The sequence below is a fragment of the Aquarana catesbeiana genome, linkage group LG06 (genome assembly GCF_042186555.1).
Source record: "Aquarana catesbeiana isolate 2022-GZ linkage group LG06, ASM4218655v1, whole genome shotgun sequence".
In the NCBI taxonomy this organism is placed as follows: domain Eukaryota; kingdom Metazoa; phylum Chordata; class Amphibia; order Anura; family Ranidae; genus Aquarana; species Aquarana catesbeiana.
In genome coordinates this window covers 250,051,715-250,075,164 of record NC_133329.1, presented here as the reverse complement: position 1 = coordinate 250,075,164, position 23,450 = coordinate 250,051,715, and the positions used below count along the sequence as shown (strand labels likewise).

At 46.7% G+C, this 23,450-nt stretch overlaps 1 protein-coding gene across 3 annotated transcripts in view; it reads left to right on the top strand.

Moving 5' to 3' along the window:
* Positions 1-10,717: 10,717 nt before the first annotated feature.
* Positions 10,718-23,450, top strand: part of GLS (glutaminase) — a 210,391-nt gene continuing 197,658 nt past the window's right edge. For 2 of the 3 annotated variants that reach the window (XM_073633169.1, XM_073633168.1), the window contains exon 1: positions 10,718-11,276. In XM_073633169.1, coding sequence (XP_073489270.1) covers positions 10,993-11,276 — 284 coding nt within the window. In that variant the 5' untranslated portion in view covers positions 10,718-10,992. The remainder of the gene's footprint in view (positions 11,277-23,450) is intronic. The other variant, XM_073633167.1, reaches the window with a different exon arrangement.

The following is a 23,450-nucleotide window of genomic DNA, read 5'->3' as shown; positions in this document are numbered from 1 at the left end:
GGCACCTTTCAGGGGGGAGGGGGGTGCAGATACCTGTCTAAGACAGGTATTTGCACCCACTTCCGGCATAGACTCCCATGGGAGTCTATGCCTCTTCCTGTCCCTCCGCGCTGTCTCCTGGGAAACACACAGCTCCCAGGAGAGAGCGGGGACCGGTTACGATGCGCAGCGCGACTCGCGCATGCGCAGTAGGGAACCGGGAAGTGAAGCCGCAACGCTTCACTTCCTGATTCCCTCACCTAGGATGGCGGCGCCTGCCGACATCGCTGGACCCTGGGACAGGTAAGTGGCCATGTATTAAAAGTCAGCAGCTGCAGTATTTGTAGCTGCTGGCTTTTAATATTTTTTTTTTAGCTGATGTAGGTGGACCCCCCGCTTTAACCTCTAGATTCACTGTAACTTGTTTTGAAAATGAAATTAGGTTGGCTGTGAGAAATAATCTGGGAGTTGCTCACCTTCCTGTTGGCTGTTCCTATGTGACAATCTCTTGCATGATCTTGTAAACAAGCCCTTTCTGTTGAACAGGACTATTAGTTCTGATAAGATAACTTCCCTTTCAACATAACCCATCACCTTGATAAGTAATGTAAATATAGTGTAATGTGTGTATATCGCTGGCCATAGACGATTCATGTTTTTTTTTTTTTTTTTTTTTTTGATCAGCCAGCCAGGTGATAAAAAAAAATTTATAGACTGCCCCATCTATACATTTGAAGTGGATGGAGGAATCCTCCCCTGGCAGCGGGACTCCCCCACTGCCAGAATACACCGATCAGTACTACAAATTTTCCAACAGTCCCGTTCGAGAGAAATTAATCACTAGGTTGACGCCTCTCAAACAGGAAGGGCCATAGATGGATTGAAATTTGGCCAGTCCCTGCTGAACCAGATGGATTTTGATCCATCAATGGCCATCTTTACTCTACTATAGCACTTGCATTATTAAAGTGATACTAAAGTCTTGTTTTTTTTTTGTTTAAAAAAAATAACAAACATGTCATACTTACCTGCTCTCTGCAGTAGTTTTGCACAAAAGCCAATCAGGAGTGTGAGTCCCCGGTAAGACAAGGCTCTCCTGAACATGGTTACATAGTAGGTAAGGTTGAATAAAGACAATAGTCCATGCAGTTCAACCTGTATAGGTGTACTTGTGTAAGCGTCTATAATTATTTCCTATTTCCCTATATGTTGTGCTCTGTAAGATGCACATCCAAGAGTTTTTAAAAAAAAAAATCCATACTCCCTGCAGCTACCACCAATTGTGGAAGAGAGTTCCACATCCTTTTTACCTTGACAGTGAAAAACTCCCTGCGCAGTTTAAGGTTAAACTGCTTCTCCTCCAATTTCATTGTGTGCCCCGTGTCCTCTTACACTCCTTGAGACTGAATAGTTTTCTTCCTATGCAGGGATCGCCATTGAGGTATTTGTAAATCGCTATCATGTCCCCTCTCAAGCATCGTTTCTCCATCGAGAAAAGACTTAAGCCCCATACACACTATCAGATTTTCTGCTGATTTTTGTCTTCAGATTCACCAAAACGATGTAGTGCAAGGGCCTGCCTGATTGCATACAAATTGAAACTCCTAAGGTTTGACCTCATATTATATGGTTTTGGTAAAATCTGATAGTGTGTATGGGGCTTTAGTGTTTGCAGTCGTAAATCAAGGTCCTCCAGTCCCTTTATTAGTTTTGATGCCTGTTCCAGCACAATCCTTCTAAAGACTGGTGACCAGAACTGGACACAATACTCCAGATGTGGCCTAACCAGAGTTTTATAAAGTGGCAGGATTATAGTTTTATCTCTGGAGTATATCCCTTTTTTATGCATGCTAATATTCTGTCGGCTTTGGTAGCTGCAGCTTGACATTGCATGCTATTGCTCAGTCTGTCATCTACTAGGACCCCCAGATCTTTTGCCATCCTTGATTCCCCCAGCGGTTCTCCCCCTAGTGTGTAGTTTGCATTAATGTTTTTTGCCCCAAATGCATTACGTTCCTTTTTACCACATTAAACCTCATTTGCCATGTATTTGCCCACTCCATTATTTTGTTCAGGTCTTTCTGTAAAATTTCTATATCCTGATGTGCAGTTATTACCCTGCTTATTTTTGTGTCATCCGCTAAAACTGAGATTGAGCTATTTATCCCTTCCTCTATAAAATTTATGAATAAATTGAATAGAATTGGTCCCAAGACAGAAGCTTGGGCTACCCCACTTACCACTCCAAACCAGTCTGAGTACATGTTATTTATCACCACCCTTTGGACACGCCCCTGTAACCAATTTTTTACCCAAGAACAGACCTTATGGTCCACGCCTGCGGACCTCAGCTTGTAGATTAAGCGCTTATGGGGACTGTATCGAATGCCTTTGCAAAATCCAGGTACACTAAGTCCACAGGCTGGGCACTGGACATCACTGGACACTAGACTTCACTGAACTGAGATGGGGCTCAGGTAAGTATTAGGGGGGCTTCTGCACACAGAATGTTTCTTACTTTCATGCATAAAATGTATGAAGGTAAAAAACTTTGTGCCTTTACAACCACTTTAATGCAGAACTTAAAGGGGTTGTAAACCATCGTGTTTTTTCACCTTAATGCATCCTATGCATTAAGGTGATAAAACACCTGGCAGTGACTGGTCCCCCCGTTCTACTTACCTAAGCCCCGTATTTCCCTCGGCGGAGACGCGCTATCCCTCTCTGCACAGGATCCCGGCTCTTGATTGGATAGATTGATAGCAGTGCAGCCACTGGCTCCCACTGCTGTCAATCAAATCCAATGATGCGGGCGCCTGGAGGCGGGGCCGAGTCCGGCATTTGCGTTTATGATGCCGAATGCTGGACTCGGGAGCGCGCCTGCAAAATAACCCCCCCCCCCCCCCGGGGGAGCGCTTCTCCTACTGTGTTATCTGATGCGGGGAGGAGCTGCAAGAGCCGCCGAGGGACCCTAGAAGAGGACGATCGGGGCTTACAATCACTTTAACTCCCAAAAGAGTTAACTCTGTTATAATACTTTATAAAATTCCCTGTAAAGCGATAGTAAACCACAAAAAAATTCTTCTCCCTGCAGGTTATGGTTCTAAAGTCAGAAGGTTTTAAGATAAAAAAAAAACCCTCAGCCCCCCCTAATATTTACCTGAACCCCATCTCGATCCAATGATGTTGCACAAGGATCTTGGCTGTCCGGGACTTTCCCTCCTCATTGGCCAAGACAAAAGTCAGTGAGCCAATGAGAGGAGAGAGGGGGCGAGGCCGAGACACGGCTGAATGTAAACACAGAGCAGCAGCTCGGCTCAAGTGCTCCCATAGCAAGCTGCTTGCTATGGGGGCACTTGGCAGGATGTAGGGGCCAGAAGGGCCAGCGGGGGACCCGAGAAGAGGGGGATCTGGGCTGCTCTGTGCAAATTCACTGCACAGAACTGGTAAGTATGACATATTTATTTATTTTTTTAAAAAGACTTTAGTATCACTTTAAGAGCTGTAAACTGGGGTAGCTCTGTAATAACCGGCAGCCAGTTTGATGAAATTAAAAATTTTATTTTAATCGCAACTAAACAAAATGACAGCTTACTTCAGCCAAAGTAAATAAACAGTCCAAATCCTGGTAGTGGTAATTAAACAGCAGGCTCACCGCTAGTCTTTGGTCCCATGCAAGGCTCTGCTAGGCTCTTCCAAGTAGGGGTGCAAGGCAGGCCACACAGCAGCCGTGTCTTCGTTTGGCTGAGAGCTCACACTTGCTGCACAGCTTGTGACTCTCTCTCTTTCTTCCACTTACTTCCTTGACACAGGTGCTGATTTCCCTCTGTTTCCTTTCAAGCCTCACTCACCTGGGACTTAACCCTTTTGGGACCAAAGTCCTGATAGTCAGGGTTTGAAGGCTCTTCCCCCCTGAGTCTCTTTGAACCTTCGAAATACTGGGTCCCTAATATAAATGTAGCAATCTTGAGAGTGCTGGAAGTCAGTCCTCTCCAGTCAAACTTAACCCAGGACACCTCACCCTGTATGGGTGAGAATCCCTGAGTACCACAGAGCCCTGAAACTGTCCCCCTTAAAGGGATCACAACTCGAACATGCTTTTGGACTTGTCCACTGGTACATGACTCCTGGGTTGATATAGGCTCCTTCATACCCTGTTTCCCCGAAAATAAAACCTAGAGCAGTGTTTCTCAACTCCAGTCCTCAAGGCGCACCAACAGGTCATGTTTTCAGGACTTCCCTCAGATTAAACAGCTTTAGTAATTACTAAGGCAGTGAAACTGATCAAATCACCTGTGCAAAATAGTGGAAATCCTGAAAACATGACCTGTTGGTGCGCCTTGAGGACTGGAGTTGAGAAACATTGACCTAGAGTGATTGTCGGTGATGGCTGCAATATAAGACCTACCCCCCAAATAAGCCCTACCCTGTTTCCCCTAAAATAAGCCCTACCCTGAAAATAAGACCTACAAGGGCTTTAATTAGGGCTTATTTGGGGGGTAGGGCTTATATTGCAAGCATAACCGACAATCACGCTAGGTCTTATTTTGGGGGAAACAGGGTATCTTCTGCACTGGGTTTGCCAAATATAGTGCACTCTAAAAACTGCCTACTGGGCATATTTGGTGCCCTTGCTGTCCAGCCTCAGGCTAAGAGACTACTTCGCATCCTCTATTTCTATGCGAGGAAGTCCCTCCTGCTGACGTGGAAAGGGTCAGAGACCCCAACGCGGAATATGTGGCTGAAACTTGTCAATGATTCCCTGCCTCTATATCAACTTACCTTTGCGAGTGTTAAACAGGAACTTCTGTTATGCCCATAATGTTTAAAAACCATATCGCTTACTCTTCTGTTGATGTTTATATCGACTGGTAGATGTAATATCTAGTTTATTATTGTACACTGCCTGGATTTTCATGATATGCTGGATTAGGAGCATTCTGTTATCGGTGTTGTAGTTTTTGTTTGTGCCCTTTTTTTTTTTATGTCTATGTCATAAAACAATAAAAATATCTTTAAAAAAAAAAGCTACTTACCTGCCTTTCCACTCTTGTACAGTAAGCCGCGCATGCACAGCTCACTTTACAACTTCAGCAATAGCGAATGTGACTTAACTCCGGAGTGACGTCATCCCCACTCAGCCAATGACAGCAGTCGGAGATGGAGAACCTGGAAGCCAGCTGCCTGAAGATGTCAGCAGTGTGGCGGGAGCTGAGGGGAGTCCTGTTCCACTTTAGGCTCTGTTCACATATATAAAATTCCTATGTGTTTTGAACTGCATCTGATTTGCATGACATGTGAACCGAACTGGCTTTCTATGGAGCCGGTTCACATAAGTCTGGGACGCCCGCAGTCTGTTTTTAAAAAGTGTCCTGTATGATTTTAGGTCCGGTTCAGGTGCGAACTCAAGTGTCATACACTTTAAAAATTTGCACCTGAACCTGTGAACAAAACCGCACTGGACTCCTATGAAAGATCGTAAGGAAACTGTGGCTGAACTTATGTGAACCGAGCCTTAGGCTAGGTTCACACTGCTGCGAATTCTATTGCGAATTTGAGCCGTTGCGATCGCTCAAATTCGCAAGTCATTTAAATTACATAGATTAACATTAGTGCCGTTCACATCGACGCGTTGCGAATATAACCTGCGTGAAAAAAAGGTCCTGTGCGAGTTTACTGCGTTGCGTTGCGAATTTAGTCTCCATAGACATCAATGTAAATCGTTCTTGAATCGCATTGATTGGTTCACATATGTGCGAATTCCACCACACTACTCTCCACAAAAACCAGGAAGTACACAGGAAGTTAAGACCCTTTTTTTTTTTACATTATGATTCCATTGGCTAGACTATCAATCGCAGCTATATCCAACTCCTGAAATTCGCGGTAAAATCGCGGTAAATTCGCGGTAAAATCGCGGTAAATTCGCGGTAAAATCGCGGTAAAATCGCACTGCAGCAGTGTGAACCTAGCCTCAAAGTGGAAAGAAACCCATCGATTTAACAGTCTCAAAAAGTTAAATTCCCTACAGGTGTTGGAAATGTAACGGTCACATCGCTTGTGATCTCAACCAAACTGTCAAACCATCCAATGGCTGGTGTCTTAACTGATCACACATGCAACATCATGGCAGTTGAGGATCAAACAGAGGCCAAGATGGCAGCTTCCTTGGCTGAAAAACGATAGGAGGATTTCGTTTCGCTTTAAAGCTGAACTAAACACTTTGGATTTAACTGTTTCCCCAGTGATAACTGTCAGATTTCCTTTTGCACTCAAATGTCACAAACTGTCAAACAATCACATGGAGGATATCATAACTGATCACATATGCAGTACCATGGCAGTTAAAAATAAAACAGGGCCAAGGAAACAGCTTCCTTGGCTAAAATGATAGGAGGGTTTAGTTCTGCTTTAACCACTTCAATACAGGGCATTTCCACCCCCTTCCTGCCCAGGCCAATTTTCAGCTTTCAGTGCTGTCACATTTTGAATGACAATTGCGCGGTCATGCGAAGTTGTACCCAAATTAAATTTTGATCATTTTTTCCCCAGAAATAGAGCTTTCTTTTGGTGGTATTTGATCACCTCTGCGTTTTTTATTTTTTGTGCTATGAACATAAAAAGCAAAATTTTGAAAAAAACACATTTTTAAAAAAAAAAAACATTTTTTTCCTCAGTTTAGGCCAATATATTTCTTCTACATATTTTTGGTAAAAAAAAATCCCAATAAGCATATATTGATTGGTTTGCGCAAAAGTTATAGCGTCTACAAAATAGGGGATAGATGTGTCATTTTTATTATATTTTTTTCTTTTTACTACTAATGGCGGTGATCTGTGATTTTTATTGTGACTGTGACATTGCGGCGGACAGATCGGACACTTTTGACACTATTTTGGGACAACTGACATTTATAAAGTGATCGGTGCTATGAAAAATGCACTGATTACTGTATAAATGTGACTGGCAGGGAAGGGGTTAACACTAGGGGGCGCTGCAGGGGTTAAATGTGTGTCCTAGGGAGTGATTCTAACTGTGGGGGGAGGGGACTGATGAAGAGAAGAGACTGATCGGTGTTCCTCTGTAAAAGGAACATACGATCAGTTCTCTCCCATGACAGGACATAGATCTGTGTGTTTACACACACAGATCCACGTCCCTGCTCTGTGATGAGCAATCGTGGGTGTCTGGCGGACATTGCGGCCGCAGTGCACGCGCATCGGGTTCCCAGTGATGCGGCACGCGCGCTCTCCACAATGCCGGGAAACCAAGGACGTCATATGATGCCCACCCGGAGGGAGGAAGGGTTCCTGCTGCCGTCATTTTACTATACGGCACTAGGGAACTGGTTAAACCTGAACTAAATACTTTTGATTTAACAGTTTCCCAACGATAACTGTCAGGTTTGCTTCTGCTCTCAAATGAACTGTCAAACAATCACACAGTGAATATCATAACTGTCACATGTGCAGTGTCATGGCAGTTGAAGATCAAAGATGTCAGCTTCATTGGCTGAAAGCGATAGGAGGGTTTAATTCTGCTTTAAAGCTGAACTAAACACTTTGGATTTAACGGATTCCCAATGATAACTGTCACATTTGCTTTTGCTCTCAAATGAACTAAGGGGCTAAGATGGCAGTTTCCTTGGCTGAAAACGATAGGAGGGTTTAGTTTCACTTTGGCCCCTTTCACACTGGGGCGGTTTGCAGGCGTTATTGCGCTAAAAATACCGCCTGCAAACCGCCCCTAAACAGCCTTCGCTGTTTGTTCAGTGTGAAAGCCCGAGGGTTTTCACACTGAAGCAGTGCGCTGGCAGGAGAAGAAAAAATCTCCTGTCAGCCGCATCTTTGGAGCGGTGTATTCACCGCTCCTGCCCATTGAAATCAATGGGACAGCGCGGCTATACCACGGTAATACCGTGGCTATAGCCGCGCTATACGAGGGGTTTTAACCCTTTTTCGGCCGCCAGTGGGGGGTTAAAACCGCACCGCTAGCGGCCGAATACCGCGGTAAAACAGCGCTAAAAATAGCGCTGTTTTACCACCGACACAGTGTGAAAGGGGCCTTAATCTCCAAAAACTGAGTTTTCCCTGTCAAATCCCCCCATCCCCCCTCTTGCATCTGTGTAGTTTTTTCTGTGTGTGTATTATAGCCTAGGCCAGAATGACATGTCCCTGGTTCTACAGCCTCCTGGGATAATAACATCACATCTTCCAGGAGACTGCAGTACAAGGGACACAAAGCAGCTGGGGGATGGGCAAGGTGCATCATTAATAGCTGATTTCTTGAACTTGGAAAAGTTACGTAGCGGCTGTATGGGCTCCAGTGCACACTCGTGTCCACAGCCAAAAGTGCTTACAATGGGCTTGTGGGCTGCAGAACTGGTCCACAGAGCAATGGAAGAAGGTGGCCTGGTCTGATGAATTCAAGAATGGTTGGAGGAACACAAGAACGAGTTTGGGGTGTTGACTTGGCCTCCAGATTGTCCAGATATCAAACCATCGAGCATCTGTGGGATGTGTGGGAAAAAACGTCCGATCTATGGAGGCCTCACCTCGCAGCTTACAGGACTTCAGGACCCTGCTACTGACGACTTGGTGACAGACACCTCAGCATACCTTCAGAGGTCTAGTGGCATCCATGCCTTGATAGATCACAGCTGTTTTGGCTGAAAAAGGAGGACCTACTCAATACTAGGTGGGTGGTCATAATAATATGACTGATGGGTGTATATATAAAGCTTTGAGGTGTCCCTCATTTAGATGTTATTGGGGTTCTGTATTGATATGATGTAGATATGGTTTAATACACGTTTTGTGGTTCTTTTCTTGTGTGCTGAAATGTCCATGTATGTGTGAGTGGCCCATGATAAAATGTCCATGTATGTGTGAGTGGCCCATGATAAAATGTCCATGTATGTGTGGGTGGCCCATCATGAAATGTCCATGTATGTGTGGATGGCCCATCATGAAATGTCCATGTATGTGCAGGTGCCCCATCATGAAATGTCTATGTATGTGTGGGTGGCCCATGGTGAAATGTCTATATATGTGTGGAAGGCCCATGATGAAATGTCCATATATGTGCGGGTGCCCCATGATGAAACGTCCATGTATGTGTGGGTGATCCATGATGAAATGTCCATGTATGTGTGGGTGGCCCATGATGAAATGTCCATGTATGTGTGGGTGATCCATGATGAAATGTCCATGTATGTGTGGGTGATCCATGATGAAATGTCCATGTATGTGTGGAAGGCCCATGATGAAATGTCCATATATGTGCGGGTGCCCCATGATGAAATGTCCATGTATGTGTGGGTGATCCATGATGAAATGTCCATGTATGTGTGGGTGGCCCATGATGAAATGTCCATGTATGTGTGGGTGATCCATGATGAAATGTCCATGTATGTGTGGGTGATCCATGATGAAATGTCCATGTATGTGTGGGTGGCCCATGATGAAATGCCCATGTATGTGTGGGTGATCCATGATGAAATGCCCATGTATGTGTGGGTGATCCATGATGAAATGCCCATGTATGTGTGGGTGATCCATGATAAAATGCCCATGTATATGTGGGTGATCCATGATGAAATGCCCATGTATGTGTAGGTGATCCATGATGAAATGCCCATGTATGTGTGGGTGATCCATGATGAAATGTCCATGTATGTGTGGGTGATCCATGATGAAATGTCCATGTATATGTGGGTGATCCATGATGAAATGCCCATGTATGTGTGGGTGATCCATGATGAAATGTCCATGTATGTGTGGGTGGCCCATGATGAAATGCCCATGTATGTGTGGGTGGCCCATGATGAAATGCCCATGTATGTGTGGGTGGCCCATGATGAAATGCCCATGTATGTGTGGGTGATCCATGATGAAATGCCCATGTATGTGTGGGTGATCCATGATGAAATGCCCATGTATGTGTGGGTGATCCATGATAAAATGCCCGTGTATATGTGGGTGATCCATGATGAAATGCCCATGTATGTGTGGGTGATCCATGATGAAATGCCCATGTATGTGTGGGTGATCCATGATGAAATGCCCATGTATGTGTAGGTGATCCATGATGAAATGCCCATGTATGTGTGGGTGATCCATGATGAAATGTCCATGTATATGTGGGTGATCCATGATGAAATGCCCATGTATGTGTGGGTGATCCATGATGAAATGTCCATGTATGTGTGGGTGGCCCATGATGAAATGCCCATGTATGTGTGGGTGGCCCATGATGAAATGCCCATGTATGTGTGGGTGGCCCATGATGAAATGCCCATGTATGTGTGGGTGATCCATGATGAAATGCCCATGTATGTGTGGGTGATCCATGATGAAATGCCCATGTATGTGTGGGTGATCCATGATAAAATGCCCGTGTATATGTGGGTGATCCATGATGAAATGCCCATGTATGTGTGGGTGATCCATGATGAAATGCCCATGTATGTGTGGGTGATCCATGATGAAATGCCCATGTATGTGTGGGTGATCCATGATGAAATGCCCATGTATGTGTGGGTGGCCCATGATGAAATGTCAGCACACATTACGGAATATGGCTCTCGTGACATGTACAGTCCTAGATGAGCGCTGACAGTTCTAGGAAAGAGATCTGTGACAGAGGAAATGTGTCTTAGCACACGATGACATTCATAGTCTGGTTTGAATGCGCGGTGTCTGTCTGGGTGGCGGTGATCGGCGCATGCCCAGTACACCGATTGGCCCCGGGGACGCGCACAGAAGCGCGCACGCAGCTTAGATGGTTCTGACAGCATCATCCCCGGGCAGGAAGCAGCGCGCTCCATCGTGCTGAAACTTTATAGAGAGGAAAATAAGCCCAGCCCGCTCCTCATCCCTTCTCCTGTCACACAGCCCACCAATCCCGAACCTGTCCGCGGACACAGCGACCAATGAGAAGGCGCTAAGGACAGGCAGCGGCGATTACTAGAGCTTGGTACGGGAGACGGTCTGAGCTATCACTGTGGTGACGATGATCCGTGCGGGTGTTTCGGCTCTGCTCAGAGACCTGCTCAGGACAACCTCCAGGAGGCCTCTCATCCTGAGCTCTGCCGCTCTCCGCACTACAGCCGGGCCATGTCCCTCCAGAGAACACCGAGGAGGAGGGAGCGGCGCCAACAGGCTCTGGGTGCCCGATATGAGGAGACTCCCCAGCCGGCTATTCTGCTCCAAGTCTGACGAGTCGGCCGAGTCTGGGGCGGAGAAGAAGGGCGCTCCGGAGGAAGCAGAGCCGGCCAAGGCTGCCAAGGAGGACAAGTAAGTAGAGGGACGTGTGGGGGGGGTGATGGGTGTGCCGTGACGTCACTCGGGCTCTCCGCCGAGGGATGGGGGGGTAGCACGTCGCCTGCTCCTCTCCCCCCCCCCCCCCATCACATTGGACTCGACCAAGGCTCATCTGACAGCTCAGGAGACTCTCCATTCCCTGACACACTATCCTCATAGACAACACACATCATTATCATGCAGAATTGTATTCACAGATGGACCGTTATCATAGGAAGTGTGTCCAGACACTTTAAAGCAGAACTCTAGGCAAACGTTTTAAAATCTGCAAAAATAAGGTTAAAGTGTTTAAGCAATCACCTTTTTAAAACCATCCATTCAGTTTAAAATAGGATTGAAAGGTAAAATATCCGTGTATTGTAAAAATAAACAATATAAATGCATTTTTTTTCCCTCCTTTTAATTTTTTTTCTATAAGTGATCACATTCCCTCTGCTCTCAGCTGCATAAGAGCTGGGGGAGGAGAAGCAACAGCACACTAGTCTTCCCAGTAAATGGGGGGGGGGGGTGTCAGGACAAGTCTGACGAGTGGAAAAGAGTACACTGAGTTCCCAGCATAGCTAGAGAACTGAGCATGGTGTATTCTCCTGCTTAGTGTGGTCAGTTTTTAATAGAAAAGTAGAGGGACTGGCAGGAACACCAGGGATTTCAGATAAAAGAAGCAATACAAAGAGAACAGGATACTTTTTGTGCAAGTATACGGTACAGCAGGCACTAATCAGGAATGTGAAATGTTGGGGGTAACAAACGCTTTAAGGGCCAAGTCACACCACATGCAGTCCAGTGCCTTTTTTTTTTTTTCTCTGCATTGGAAAGTAGGTTATATGGTTTCCAATGGCAAAGTGCACACCAGTGCAGTCAGTTTCAGTGCTTTCCAGTTCCAGAAAAAAAGTAGAACATGCTGCATTTTTCCTGCACTGGTCTGTATTAGAATGCAGTAAAAAGCATCAAAAACACACTGGACTCCAGCAACAAACGCACCTGCATCGGAAACAGATCTGGAGTGCGTTTTTTGTGGTGTGAACAGCCCTAAAGCCAATAAAAACAAAAAAAAAACACAAACCTGTTATACTCACCTGCTCTGTGCAGTGGTTTTCCACAGAGCAGCCCTGATCCTTCTCTTCTCGGGTCCCCCACTGGCACTCCAGGCCTCTCTGTCCAGCCAAGTGCTGTGGGTGCACCCAAGCAGGCTCGCTCCTGAGCTGCTGCCCCACGTGTCCATTCACACACAATCCCTGGAGTGCCGAGGCTCTCGTGCACATCGCTGGATCGCAGTGGAGCTCAGGTAAGTATTAGGGGGGCTGCTTCACACAGAAGGGTTTTTTTTTTTATTTTCATGCATAGAATACATGAAGGTAAAAAACTTTGAGAATTTAGAACCACTTCAATACCGGGCACTTTCCCCCTCTCCTGCCCGGGGCAATTTTTAGCTTTCAGCGCTGTGGCACTTTGACAATTGTGCGGTCATCCATCAATGTACCCAAACAACATTTTTATAATTTTCTTCCCTCAAATAGAGCTTTCTTTTGGTGGTATTTGATCACCTCTGGGGTTTTTTATTTTTTGCTAAACAAACTAACAAAGACACATTTTTGAAAAAAAAATATATATATTTTTTTCTTCGTTTTTGTTATAAAATTTTATTTTCTAATTCCCTGACGGACACTGATAGGCGCCACTGATAGATGGCACTGGATAGGCAGCACTGATGAGGTGGTACTGACAGGCATGACTGATTGGCATCTGAATGGCACTGACAGGCGTTAATGATGGGGCACTGGCACTTGTGTGGGCACTGATTGGCACTTTTATGGGCACTGCCTGGTGTTAATGATGGGGCACTGATTGGCAGATGATATGCACCTCTCATGGGGGCTGTGCTGGTAATCAATGTGCTGATTATCAGTGCAGACCCCCCCCCCCCCTTTGACAGGGAGAGCTGCTGATTGGCTCTCCCCATCAGCGCGAACCGAGGAAAGCCGTTTACCGGCACTTCCTGGTTCATGCTGTGATTGATCATGTGGTAAGAAGCCTCTGTCAGAGGCTCCATACCACGATTGGAGATGTGGTGTGTCAGACTGACACACAGCTCCGCAGATTGCTGCGCTGCGCGCCCCCGGCATGTTATCCTGGAAGACATCAAATAACGTCCAGTCAGGATAACGAACCCACCGCCGGGCCGTCATTCTGCTATAGGCCGGGCGGGAAGTGGTTAAAGCCCAACTCAAGGAAAAGTCATCCCTTGCAGTGGGGCTGCACCTGCACTGCAAGGGTTGGTAGCTTATTTTGTCTAGGGAAGAGGAGAAACACTTGTTAGGCCCCTTTCACACAGCCATTCAAATCAGGTCCACCTGCCTGTTTTTCAGCGGACCTGATCGGAAGGTCCATTCACTCCTATGGACAGTGGAGTCTGTATGTATAAACCCGGCCATAGAGGAGAGCGGGCTGTATCTTTGGCTGCTCTGCAGAAACTGAACAGACCCATCATCTGCCTGCTCTGATTGGCAGACAGGTCCCCTGTTGATCAAAATGGAGTCCACCTTATGTGAAAGCTTATGTGAAAGCTGTTTATACATTTAAATGTTTTTTTTTTCGATCAGCCAGATCTATGCATTAAAGTAGAAGTCCACCCTAACACTAAAATCCCAGCATCTACAGACATCCACGATCTAACACTAACCCTTCTAGCCCTGTAAAGAAGAAATGCATAGCTTTTTTGAAGCCGATCCCACGCTGAGCTGTCAGCTGTGGCTTCGCTGTGGAGCAGGGTGCAGAGGACACAGCCGACAACAGAAACCCCATAGTAAGTCTATGGGTGGCGTCACTCCCCCTTAATTTCAAAGCCATTGTGGACTATGTCCTCTGCAGAGCTTCCTCAGCTGGAGACCGGATCGGCTTCAAAAAAGATATGTATACTGATTTCTTCTTTACAGGGCTAGATAGGTTAGTGTCAGATCGTGGATGTCTGTAAATGCGGGGATTTTAGTGTAGGGTGGACTTACACTTTAGGGTGAAAAACCTTCTGTGTGCAACAGCCCCCCTAATACTTACCTGAGCACCATCTTTACCCAGCGGTGTTGCAGGAGAGACTTGGCTGGCTGGGATTCTCTTCCTCATTGGCTGAGACAGCAGCAGAGCGCCATTGGCTCCCGCTGCTGTCAATCAAAGTCAGTGAGCCAATGAGAGAGAGAGAGAGGGGGGGCGGGCCTAGCCGGGCTCTGTGTCTTAATGGACACACGGAGCTGCAGCTCAGCTCGGGTGCCCCCATAGCAAGCTGTTTTCTGTGGGGGCACTCCTCAGGAGGGAGGGGCCAGGAGAGCTGAAGAGGGACCTGAGAAGAGGAGAATCTGGGCTGCTCTATGCAAAACCACTGCACAGAGCAGATAAGTCTAACATGTTTATTTTTAAGCAAAAAAACCCCCTGAGACTTTAGTATCACTTTAACCACATCCCGACCTCCCCACGTACATTTACTGCGGCAGGGCGGCCCTAGTGCGCAAAATCGCGTACCTGTACATGATTTAGGGGGCACGCACGCGCTGCTCCCGCTGTGATTGGACACAACGGGAGCCAGTCAGCAGGTCCAGCTGTCATGACGGCTGCCGCGATGGATCAGCGGTGTGCTAATGTAAACAAAGAACACGGCTGATCTGTCCATGAGGAAAAGTGAGAGATCGTGTTTTAGCTAAGCTGAATCACGATCTCTTTAAATCCACTCCCCCCACAGTTAGAAACACCTCCCAGGGAACAGATTTAACCCCTTGATCGCACCCTAGTGTTAACCACTTCCCTGCCAGTGTCATTTATACAGGGATCAGTGCATGGTGCCCAAAAAGTGTCACTTAGTGGCAGATGTTGCAGAAAGCCGCCATTACCAGTAAGAAAATAAAAGTCCCTAAATCTATCCCGTAGTTTGTAGACGCAATAACTTTTTGCCCAAGACAATCAATATACACTTATTGGGATTTTTGTTTTGGATTGATGAAGAAATTTTGTTTTTTGTTTTTTTTTGTTTGTTTTTTTTGTTTTTTTTTTTTTGTTTTTTTTTTGTCTTTTTTTGGATATTCGTTCTAGCAGAAACTAAAACAATATTGTTTTTTTTTTTTTTTTCAAAATTGTTGTTTATAGCGCAAAAAATTAAAACCACAGAGGTGATCAAATACCTCCAAAGAAAGCTCTATTTGTGGGGAAAAAAAAGGACATCAATTTTATTTGGGTAAAACATCGCACGACCACGCATTTGTCAGTTAAATCGACGCAGTGCCGTATCGCAAAAAATGGCCTAGTCAAAAAGTGGGTAAAACCTTCCGGGGCTGAAGTAGTTAAAGGCCCACCATAGGCATATACACTATATTGTCAAAAGTATTGGGACACCTGCCTTTACACGCACATGAACTTTAATGGCATCCCAGTCTTAGTCCGCAGGGTTCAATATTGAGTTGGTCCACTCTTTGCAGCTATAACCGCTTCAACTCTCCTGGGAAGGCTGTCCACCAGATTTAGGAGTGTGTCTATGGGAATGTTTGACCATTCTTCCGAAGCGCATTTGTGAGGTCAGGCACTGATGTTGGACGAGAAGGCCTGGCTCGCAGTCTCTAATTCTTTTCAAAGGTGTTCAAACTCCATCTATGTCTTTTTTATGGACCTTGCTTTGTGCACTGGTGCGCAGTCATGTTGGAACAGGAAGGGACCATCCCTAAATTGTTTCCACAAAGTTGGGAGCATGAAATTGTCCAAAATGTCTTGGTACGCTGACACCTTAAGAGTTCCCTTCAATGGAACTAAGGGCCCAGCCCCAACCCCAACCCCTGAAAAACAACCCCACATCATAATCCCCCCTCCACCAAATGATTTTGGCGGAGGGGAGTGCACAAAGTGCACAAAGCAAGGCCTATAAAGACATGGATGAGCGAGTTTTGGGGTGGAGGAACTTGACCAGCCTTCACAGAGTCCTGACCTCAACCCGATAGAACACATTTGGGATGAATTGGAGTGGAGACTGCGAGCCAGGCTTTCTTGTCCAACATCAGTGCCTGACCTCACAAATGTGCTTCTGGAAGAATGGTCAAACATTCCAATAGACACACTCCTAAACTTTGTGGACAGCCTTCCCAGAAGAGTTGAAGCTGTTATGGGTGGGCCAACTCAATATTGAACCCTATGGACTAAGACTGGGATGCTATTAAAGTTCACGTGCATGTAAAGGCAGTCTTCCTAATACATTTGTGTATATGTGTGAGATATATATAATATAATATATATTATGCAGAACTAATAGTTTCCACTGTGACAAACTGCAGGCAGGCTATTTATTGCTGAGGAGACATACAAGCTCCAGTGCATGAAGACGGCCGAAGACTGGCATCCAGGAAAAGATGCCATCACCAGCGAAGGACAGGACCGATGGAGGTAAGTTTAGTTCCACTTTAACACAATGCTCCTACATACGCTGATCAGCCATAACATTATGACCACTGATAAGTAAAGGGAATAACATTGATTATCTTGTTGCAGTGGTCAGTAAACCTGGCCATAGATGATTCGATCCATGTATGGTCAGGCTCAATGTACCCAAGTTGATCGATTGATCAACTTGGGTAAATTCAGCCTGTCAGATTTTATATGTGATTATTGCTAGCGGCTGTTATAGCCACCAGCAGTAATCACTGCGTTCTCCTGGCGGGGGATGCAGCCCCCCCCCCCCCCCCCCCCCCCATCGGGAGAACAGAATGGCTCAGCGGGAGAGATGGCGTAATCGAGCGATTTTTCTTTCCTGCAAAATCGATCCGTCTATGGCTGGCTTTGGATTGCAGAGCACACAGGACAGTACAGTCACTCTGGTATTCTCATAGATTGCATAATAGGAGATTAATTAATGTGAACTAAAAGGAAGTTATTAGTATAATGTCTTATCTGACACAAAGTAACAAAGAGTACCACAGGCTCTATTACTGCGCCCCTCTTCTAAGCTGAGGCGACGAAGCAGATCCTGCTCCTAATTACCAAGAGGCACAAGCCCTTTTGTTCATTAGGAGTGATTTTCTCCCTAGTCTGTGCTATGTTTGTAACAGACACAGCACAGAATAGTACATCTGGAGCTGCATCCTCCTATCCTTTTTCCCTCCCCTCTGCTCTGCTGGTATTGAAAGGGAACAGCAGGGCTGTGCAGACTCCGCTAATGCAGTGTAATAGCTGCATGGGTGTAGAAAGGAATGCAAGCTGTCTGCAGACAGTTCACATCCTGTACATTGCTTTCAACCTGGCGGGGATCTGCGGCAGTTCTGCTTTACTGAAAGCTGCTGGCATCTCCAGTTAATCGGGTCTCGACCCCGGGACAGTTTCTAGTTCACTCTGAAAAAGAAACTGGCATGGGTGGCGCAGATAGGCTGAAACAGGTCTATCTGCTCTGTTGATGTCACACAGTTTCCTGTGCCATTATAATGGTGCAGGAAGCTTAGATCATTTCCTGGAATATCTATTTCAGTTGGGCTTTAGCAGTCATTTTTCATGGATTTGGGGGTTAGTAAGTTGCAGTTTTGTTTGGTGTTATATTCTGAACCAGTAAATGAGCAATGGTTGACCCCAGTATTACCCAAATCTGCCTTCACATCCCTCCAGCAGGGCATGCTTTGTAGGCACCCACACATATGCAGGTGGAGTTAATAGGATTTGGCAAAATGATTTGGCTACTTGTGAGGATATGAAAACAGACACTGTTATAGGAATCCGAACTGCTGGGTTACTCACACAAGTGCTGTTGGGCTTTAAGGCCAGATGTAGATCTTTGCAGCTTGATAATGTGTTATAGCAAGGAGACGCATTCAATTTGAATGGGCCTCCAACACATCACAATCTTCCAGTTGCCCCTAGCTCTCACTGGTTCCTCCTGCCAACTTCTCCATCACTACGGCATCCTGTAATGGCTGGAAGTCAGCAGGGGGAACCAGTTAGAGCTGAAAGCTGGATTTCAGCTTCGCAGACTGGCATTCAGTTGCACAGGCAGCATCATAGATTAATATTTAACCCCTTCATTTCAGGGTACTGCTTACTTTTGCTGACCAGGTTGCTTTAAAAGCTGCCAAGGATAAGTGAAATGGACCAAGACTACTGTTGCATTGTGAATGTAATGTTTCTGTGGGCACAAAGTTATATTTTAGAGGAGGGTGGTATTGAGAAAGAGATTGGGTAGAACATGCCCAGGAGGCGGACACTATACAATATTACCATATGGCAAGCAATATACAATGCAATAAATGTCAATGCATTGCCTTTCACCTTAGTTGTGTGCGTTTGTTCAGATATACCTGTTTTACACATCAATAAATTCCTCCTTGTGATAACATATAGACAGGGAGTGATCATAAAGTAGTCCTTTCTGAGCAATGACACATTGGAATATTGAGATCCTAAGAACGCTGAAGTAGTATTGTTATGAGAGTCTAAGGCCACAGAAATCCATCTTCAGAGGGGCAGGCGGCTTAATCACTGGAACCTCCCTTCCTCTAAATTGAAGCAATGTATCCTTTTTTTTTAACTGTAAACATCCATTCACACCAGTACACACGTTATGTTTTATATAGTGAGGCCCAAAGCGAAAGGGAAAAATGAGAAAATAGTGCAGGGCCGGGCATGACAGTGTGTAAAGGGGAGACAACAATGGGTTAAAAGCAGGGAAGTTTGCAAGGAAGGGGATGGTATGATTGGCAAATGGTCAGAGTGAGAGGGGCGTTATTTATTTAAGGGGGAGGCGGGACTTCCGGGCAGCAGAGGCTGGGGCAGAAAGGAGGAAGAAGTTTCCATGCTGCTGGCTTTCCTCACCATGGCCGACATTGACCACATCCTGGCCTAGCTGAGGGTGGCTGCCGCGACCAGGGGACTGGAGTGGCTTCACAGCCAAGTATCCTCCCTGCTCCAGGACCAAGCATTGGGATCAGCAGCGGGGGGGGGGGGGGGGTCAGGTGTCTCCACGGGCTCTGAGGTCTAGGCCTCCAGAGCATTTTTCACCAGGACCCCCCCCCCCCCCCCAGAGCTTCATGCCACGTCAGGAGCCCCCCACAGGACCCGTCAGGCCCCCCGTTGAAGCGCCCATCGGCTTCCGCCGGTGGGGGTCCTGGTTGGAATCCTCACCGTCGGCGGAGCTCGGTGGGCTAGGCTACGGGCCACCTTCGCACCTCTCCCCCGCCCGCTCGTCACACAGGTCAGGAGCCAGCAGATTCCTCCCCCTCGGTGAGGGAGAAGCGCAACCACGTCCGCGGGGGCCGTTACCGGATGTGGCCGGCGGCTCCACTGATCTGATGGGTCCTCCAGCAGTGAGACATGGGGCAGAGAGGCAGCAGACTATCGGGAACAGGGCCCAACTCGCGAGGGCACGTGCAGCGGTGGGTGGATCCAGTGCTGGTGGGTGGGGCCAACAACGGCAGGGATCCACGGCATCCAGGCCCTCCTCGCCTGGGATGCTGCAGATGCCAGATCAACAGGCTCATGAAGTGCGGTCGTAAAGTGTGCTGTCCTGCTCGGAGGAATCGGACAACACCAATCAATTCTGGAGCGGCGGCAGTTGGGGGCATTTCTGGTCTGCCCAGTATGTCCTCTGCTTTATCTAATACTTCATTGAATGCTGCACTGTTGGGTTGTTGGGTGTAGTGGATGGAGGTGCTGCAGTGGCTGCTAGAGCCATGCTAGCTGGCCCAAAGGTGGCGGGCACTCCGCCGGCCAATTCTGGGACAGAGGCGCAGCTGTAAGACTTGCTGGGGGGTCTGCGGGATTTGGTGCAGCGATTTGCAGGTGAAAAAGGAGGCCAGCTCCCACAGGTGTCACCGTGGGTCCAATCAGTTGGGGGGGCTAGTGCGGATGGTGGGGGGACAGGGTGAAACAGTGGGGTCCCCCACCCAGGTCACGGGTGTCCCACCCGCCCCTATGGAGCTTACTGTAACAGTCGCGGTGTTGGTGAGTACGAAGGCTGGGGAAAAAGCAGAAGCATTGCAGGAGGTCATGGACAGGACTGATGTGGTTAGGATTGCTGATGCAGCAAAATGTGAGGTGTACGTGTGCTTTGAAGGGCCGTTGGAGGCACATTTGAAACCAGAAGTACGGGAAAAAAATTGCAAGGGTGAGTATGTTGAGATCCTCTCCTTACTGCCCCTAGAAAAGGCCATTCATATGTTTTTTGGTGGGCCAGGCGAGCAGACGTTAGACTAGATGGCAGGCAGCTGGAGATTTATAGCAGGGAGGCGTGTATTCGCTGGTTGGGGATACCTGGAATGATGTGGAGTAGGGTCGTGCCGGAGGTGCATCGTTTTGCACGTCTGGAAAGGCTGCCTGACATTTTGGTACTTCGTGTTGGCGGGAATGATTTGGGGGTTTGGTCTATTCGAGAGCTTATTCTGGACGTCAAGTCTGATTTCTTGAAGCTCCGCACGGCCTTTCCTGACATGCTGGTGTTGTGGTCCAACATTGTTGCTAGGAAAACTTGGCGCCTGGCACGGTCAGTGGTGAGGCTCAACAAGGCTCGCATAAAGGTGAACAAGGTGATGGGAAGATTAATTACTCGGAATGGGGTCAAGATCATCCGCCACATGGAGTTGGAGCTCTGGTGTATTCCAGTTAGAATGGTTAACAGGAATACGGTAATGGTTGCAGTGTGGGAAGGGTGTTGTCTCCGAGCTGGTGTGGTATGGCTGGAGGCCTATCATGGAGAAAGGTCCCGCAGTGTAGCGGTAGAATATGTGTTAAGTTCGGGGTGCCGTCAAAGACCAACAGGCTGAGTGATTGATAGTTGTCGTTTACAGATGTTTATATGTTAAAAGCTTTGAAATATTAATATTTTGTTAATAAAAGGCTACTATGGCCATTTATACTCCAAATTCAGGTGAGGTCTCGTTAATTTAGATAATGGTAAGGCCCCTTTCACACGGGACGGATCCGTGTTGATCCGCCCCGTGAACATCCGCTGCTCAGCGGGGATCGCTCAGTTTTCCCCAGCTGAGCAGGCAGATGACAGGGTGGGACCCGCACACTGTGCAGGGACCGCCCTGTCAGATCTCCGCTCTCTCCTATGGGTAATCGGAGGAACACGGACCGTCTGTCCGTGTTCACTCGATCCGCTCTGCAGACGGATAGAAAAATAGGATTTTCTTCCGTCTGCAGAATCGGACGAGAGCGGAGCCGGACGACATCGGGTGTTTGCGGATGTACATCCGCTGACACCCGCTATCCCATAGGGATGCATGTATGTCCGTATTTCATCCGAAAACGGATGGATGAAATACGGACATACGGTCCGCATGTGTGAAAGGGGCCTTGGGGGACGGATGGTGGCGTATGAGTGGTTGGGCAGTATAATGAGGGTTGGGGACATCTGGGCTACACTGGTCATGTGCTCCTGCTGGTTTGTGTTCTGTAGCGGCGCTATAAGTGTTTTTTAATCATATCACACTATTTAACTTTTTTTTTTTTTTATTTCAACAAATTGACATTTTATTGAACTTTGTTCAGCATGTTGCAATGTGGTGTAGTGTGTAACAATGCACTGCGCTGTGTGAACTGAATAAGACATAAGGACAGGCAAATTACCTTGTCAGGACAACATTGGGCAATACTGCCCAGCACAGTCTAACAGAGATGGTGATCGAGCCAATAAATTACAGGTAAGTGAGTACCATGTACCAGGGAGTGGTCTGCACAGCTTTTTTTTATACAAGTGGTGTTCTTCTGAAGAGTGATCAGGAGTGGATCGCTTTTCAGGTGGTGAGGAGTTATGTGAACTTCTCATTGCTTGTTTTAACCCCTAAAAACCCACATTACAGCATTGCACGTAGTTGAATGGGTTGCAGTTGGTAGGTGGCTCTGCCTGCCAAGTGAGATAGCGGGTATAATTTTAGCTGCACTGTTTTGTGGCTGTGGGGTGGTATCAGTGCGATCCTATTCAGGTGAATGGTTCACGTGGTAGCATGGCACGTGACGTGGCGTGTGAACACCCCCATCTACTGACTTTGCAGTTGAAGGGTGGTGGGGTTGGCGGGGGGGGGGAAATGGGTCAGATGGGGTGTGGTGGAAGCACTGGCCTGACCTATTACACATACTATAACTATTAGGGCTCGTTTATACTATGTTGGCTTGCGCTGGCCTGGGCAGCCTTTTCTAAAGCAGCCCACCGCATAGACCAGGCCATTTGCACAAGGAAAATTCACTATTTTTTTCCATCTCAGATTGTTGACTTCAGCAGGGACCGGCCGAGATTCGATTCATCTATGGGCAGGCTGGTTGTACTGAAGTTGATCGATCGACTTGGGTACAACCAGCCTGTTGGATTTTTTTACATGCAGTTACTTTCGATGGCTGTAGCCGCTAGTAGTAATCATTGTGTTCTGCTGACTGTTGAGGCTTCCTGCTGTCAGAGCACTGACTGTGTTGATGGGGGAATTTTAAAAAAATCGTCTATTTTTAGCCTTTCATGTGGAAGTCCATGCAAAAACTAAAATCCCTTCATCTATAGACACCAGACACTAACATCTCTATCCCTGTGAAGAAATAATGAGTATACATACCTTTTTAGAAGCCGATCTGACCCGCTCTGACTGGATACCACGCTGAGCTGTCAGCCACTTTAAACATGCTAAAAAGCCTGATCCTTTTTCCAAAGAAAAATAAATGTTGGATTCACAAAGCTTTTTCCTGTTTTAGAACAGAAGTGTTTATCTTTCATTATCAGTAGAACCTGGTGGGAAAATGGCCTTTTCTTCTGTGTCCAACACAGGACCTGTAATGCTGCCCAATATTTTTTTTAAAGGGGCATGCACTCCACGGTGTATTATTCCAGCCAGGCTGTGATTTCTAGCACAGCACCTTATGTCGCTTTAGTAACGGGTCCAACAAGTGTGCCATTCCTCTGCTGTGTTCTTACCGTTGAATTTGCCATTTAGGAGGAAGAATAGGAAAAAGGTGGCTTCTCATTCCTGAAAGATAAGACTCTTGTAGGTGACGTGTGGCTGGAGGGATTGGAGTTTATATTGCATACTGGCCCATTAACCTTGGCAGAAAAATCTTCCACTTTTTTTTTTTTTTTTTTTTAAAGCGGTATTAAACCCAGAACCAAAAATGTAGTATATTGCACCTTACCAATCACATATGATGGTTACATCAGTTTTC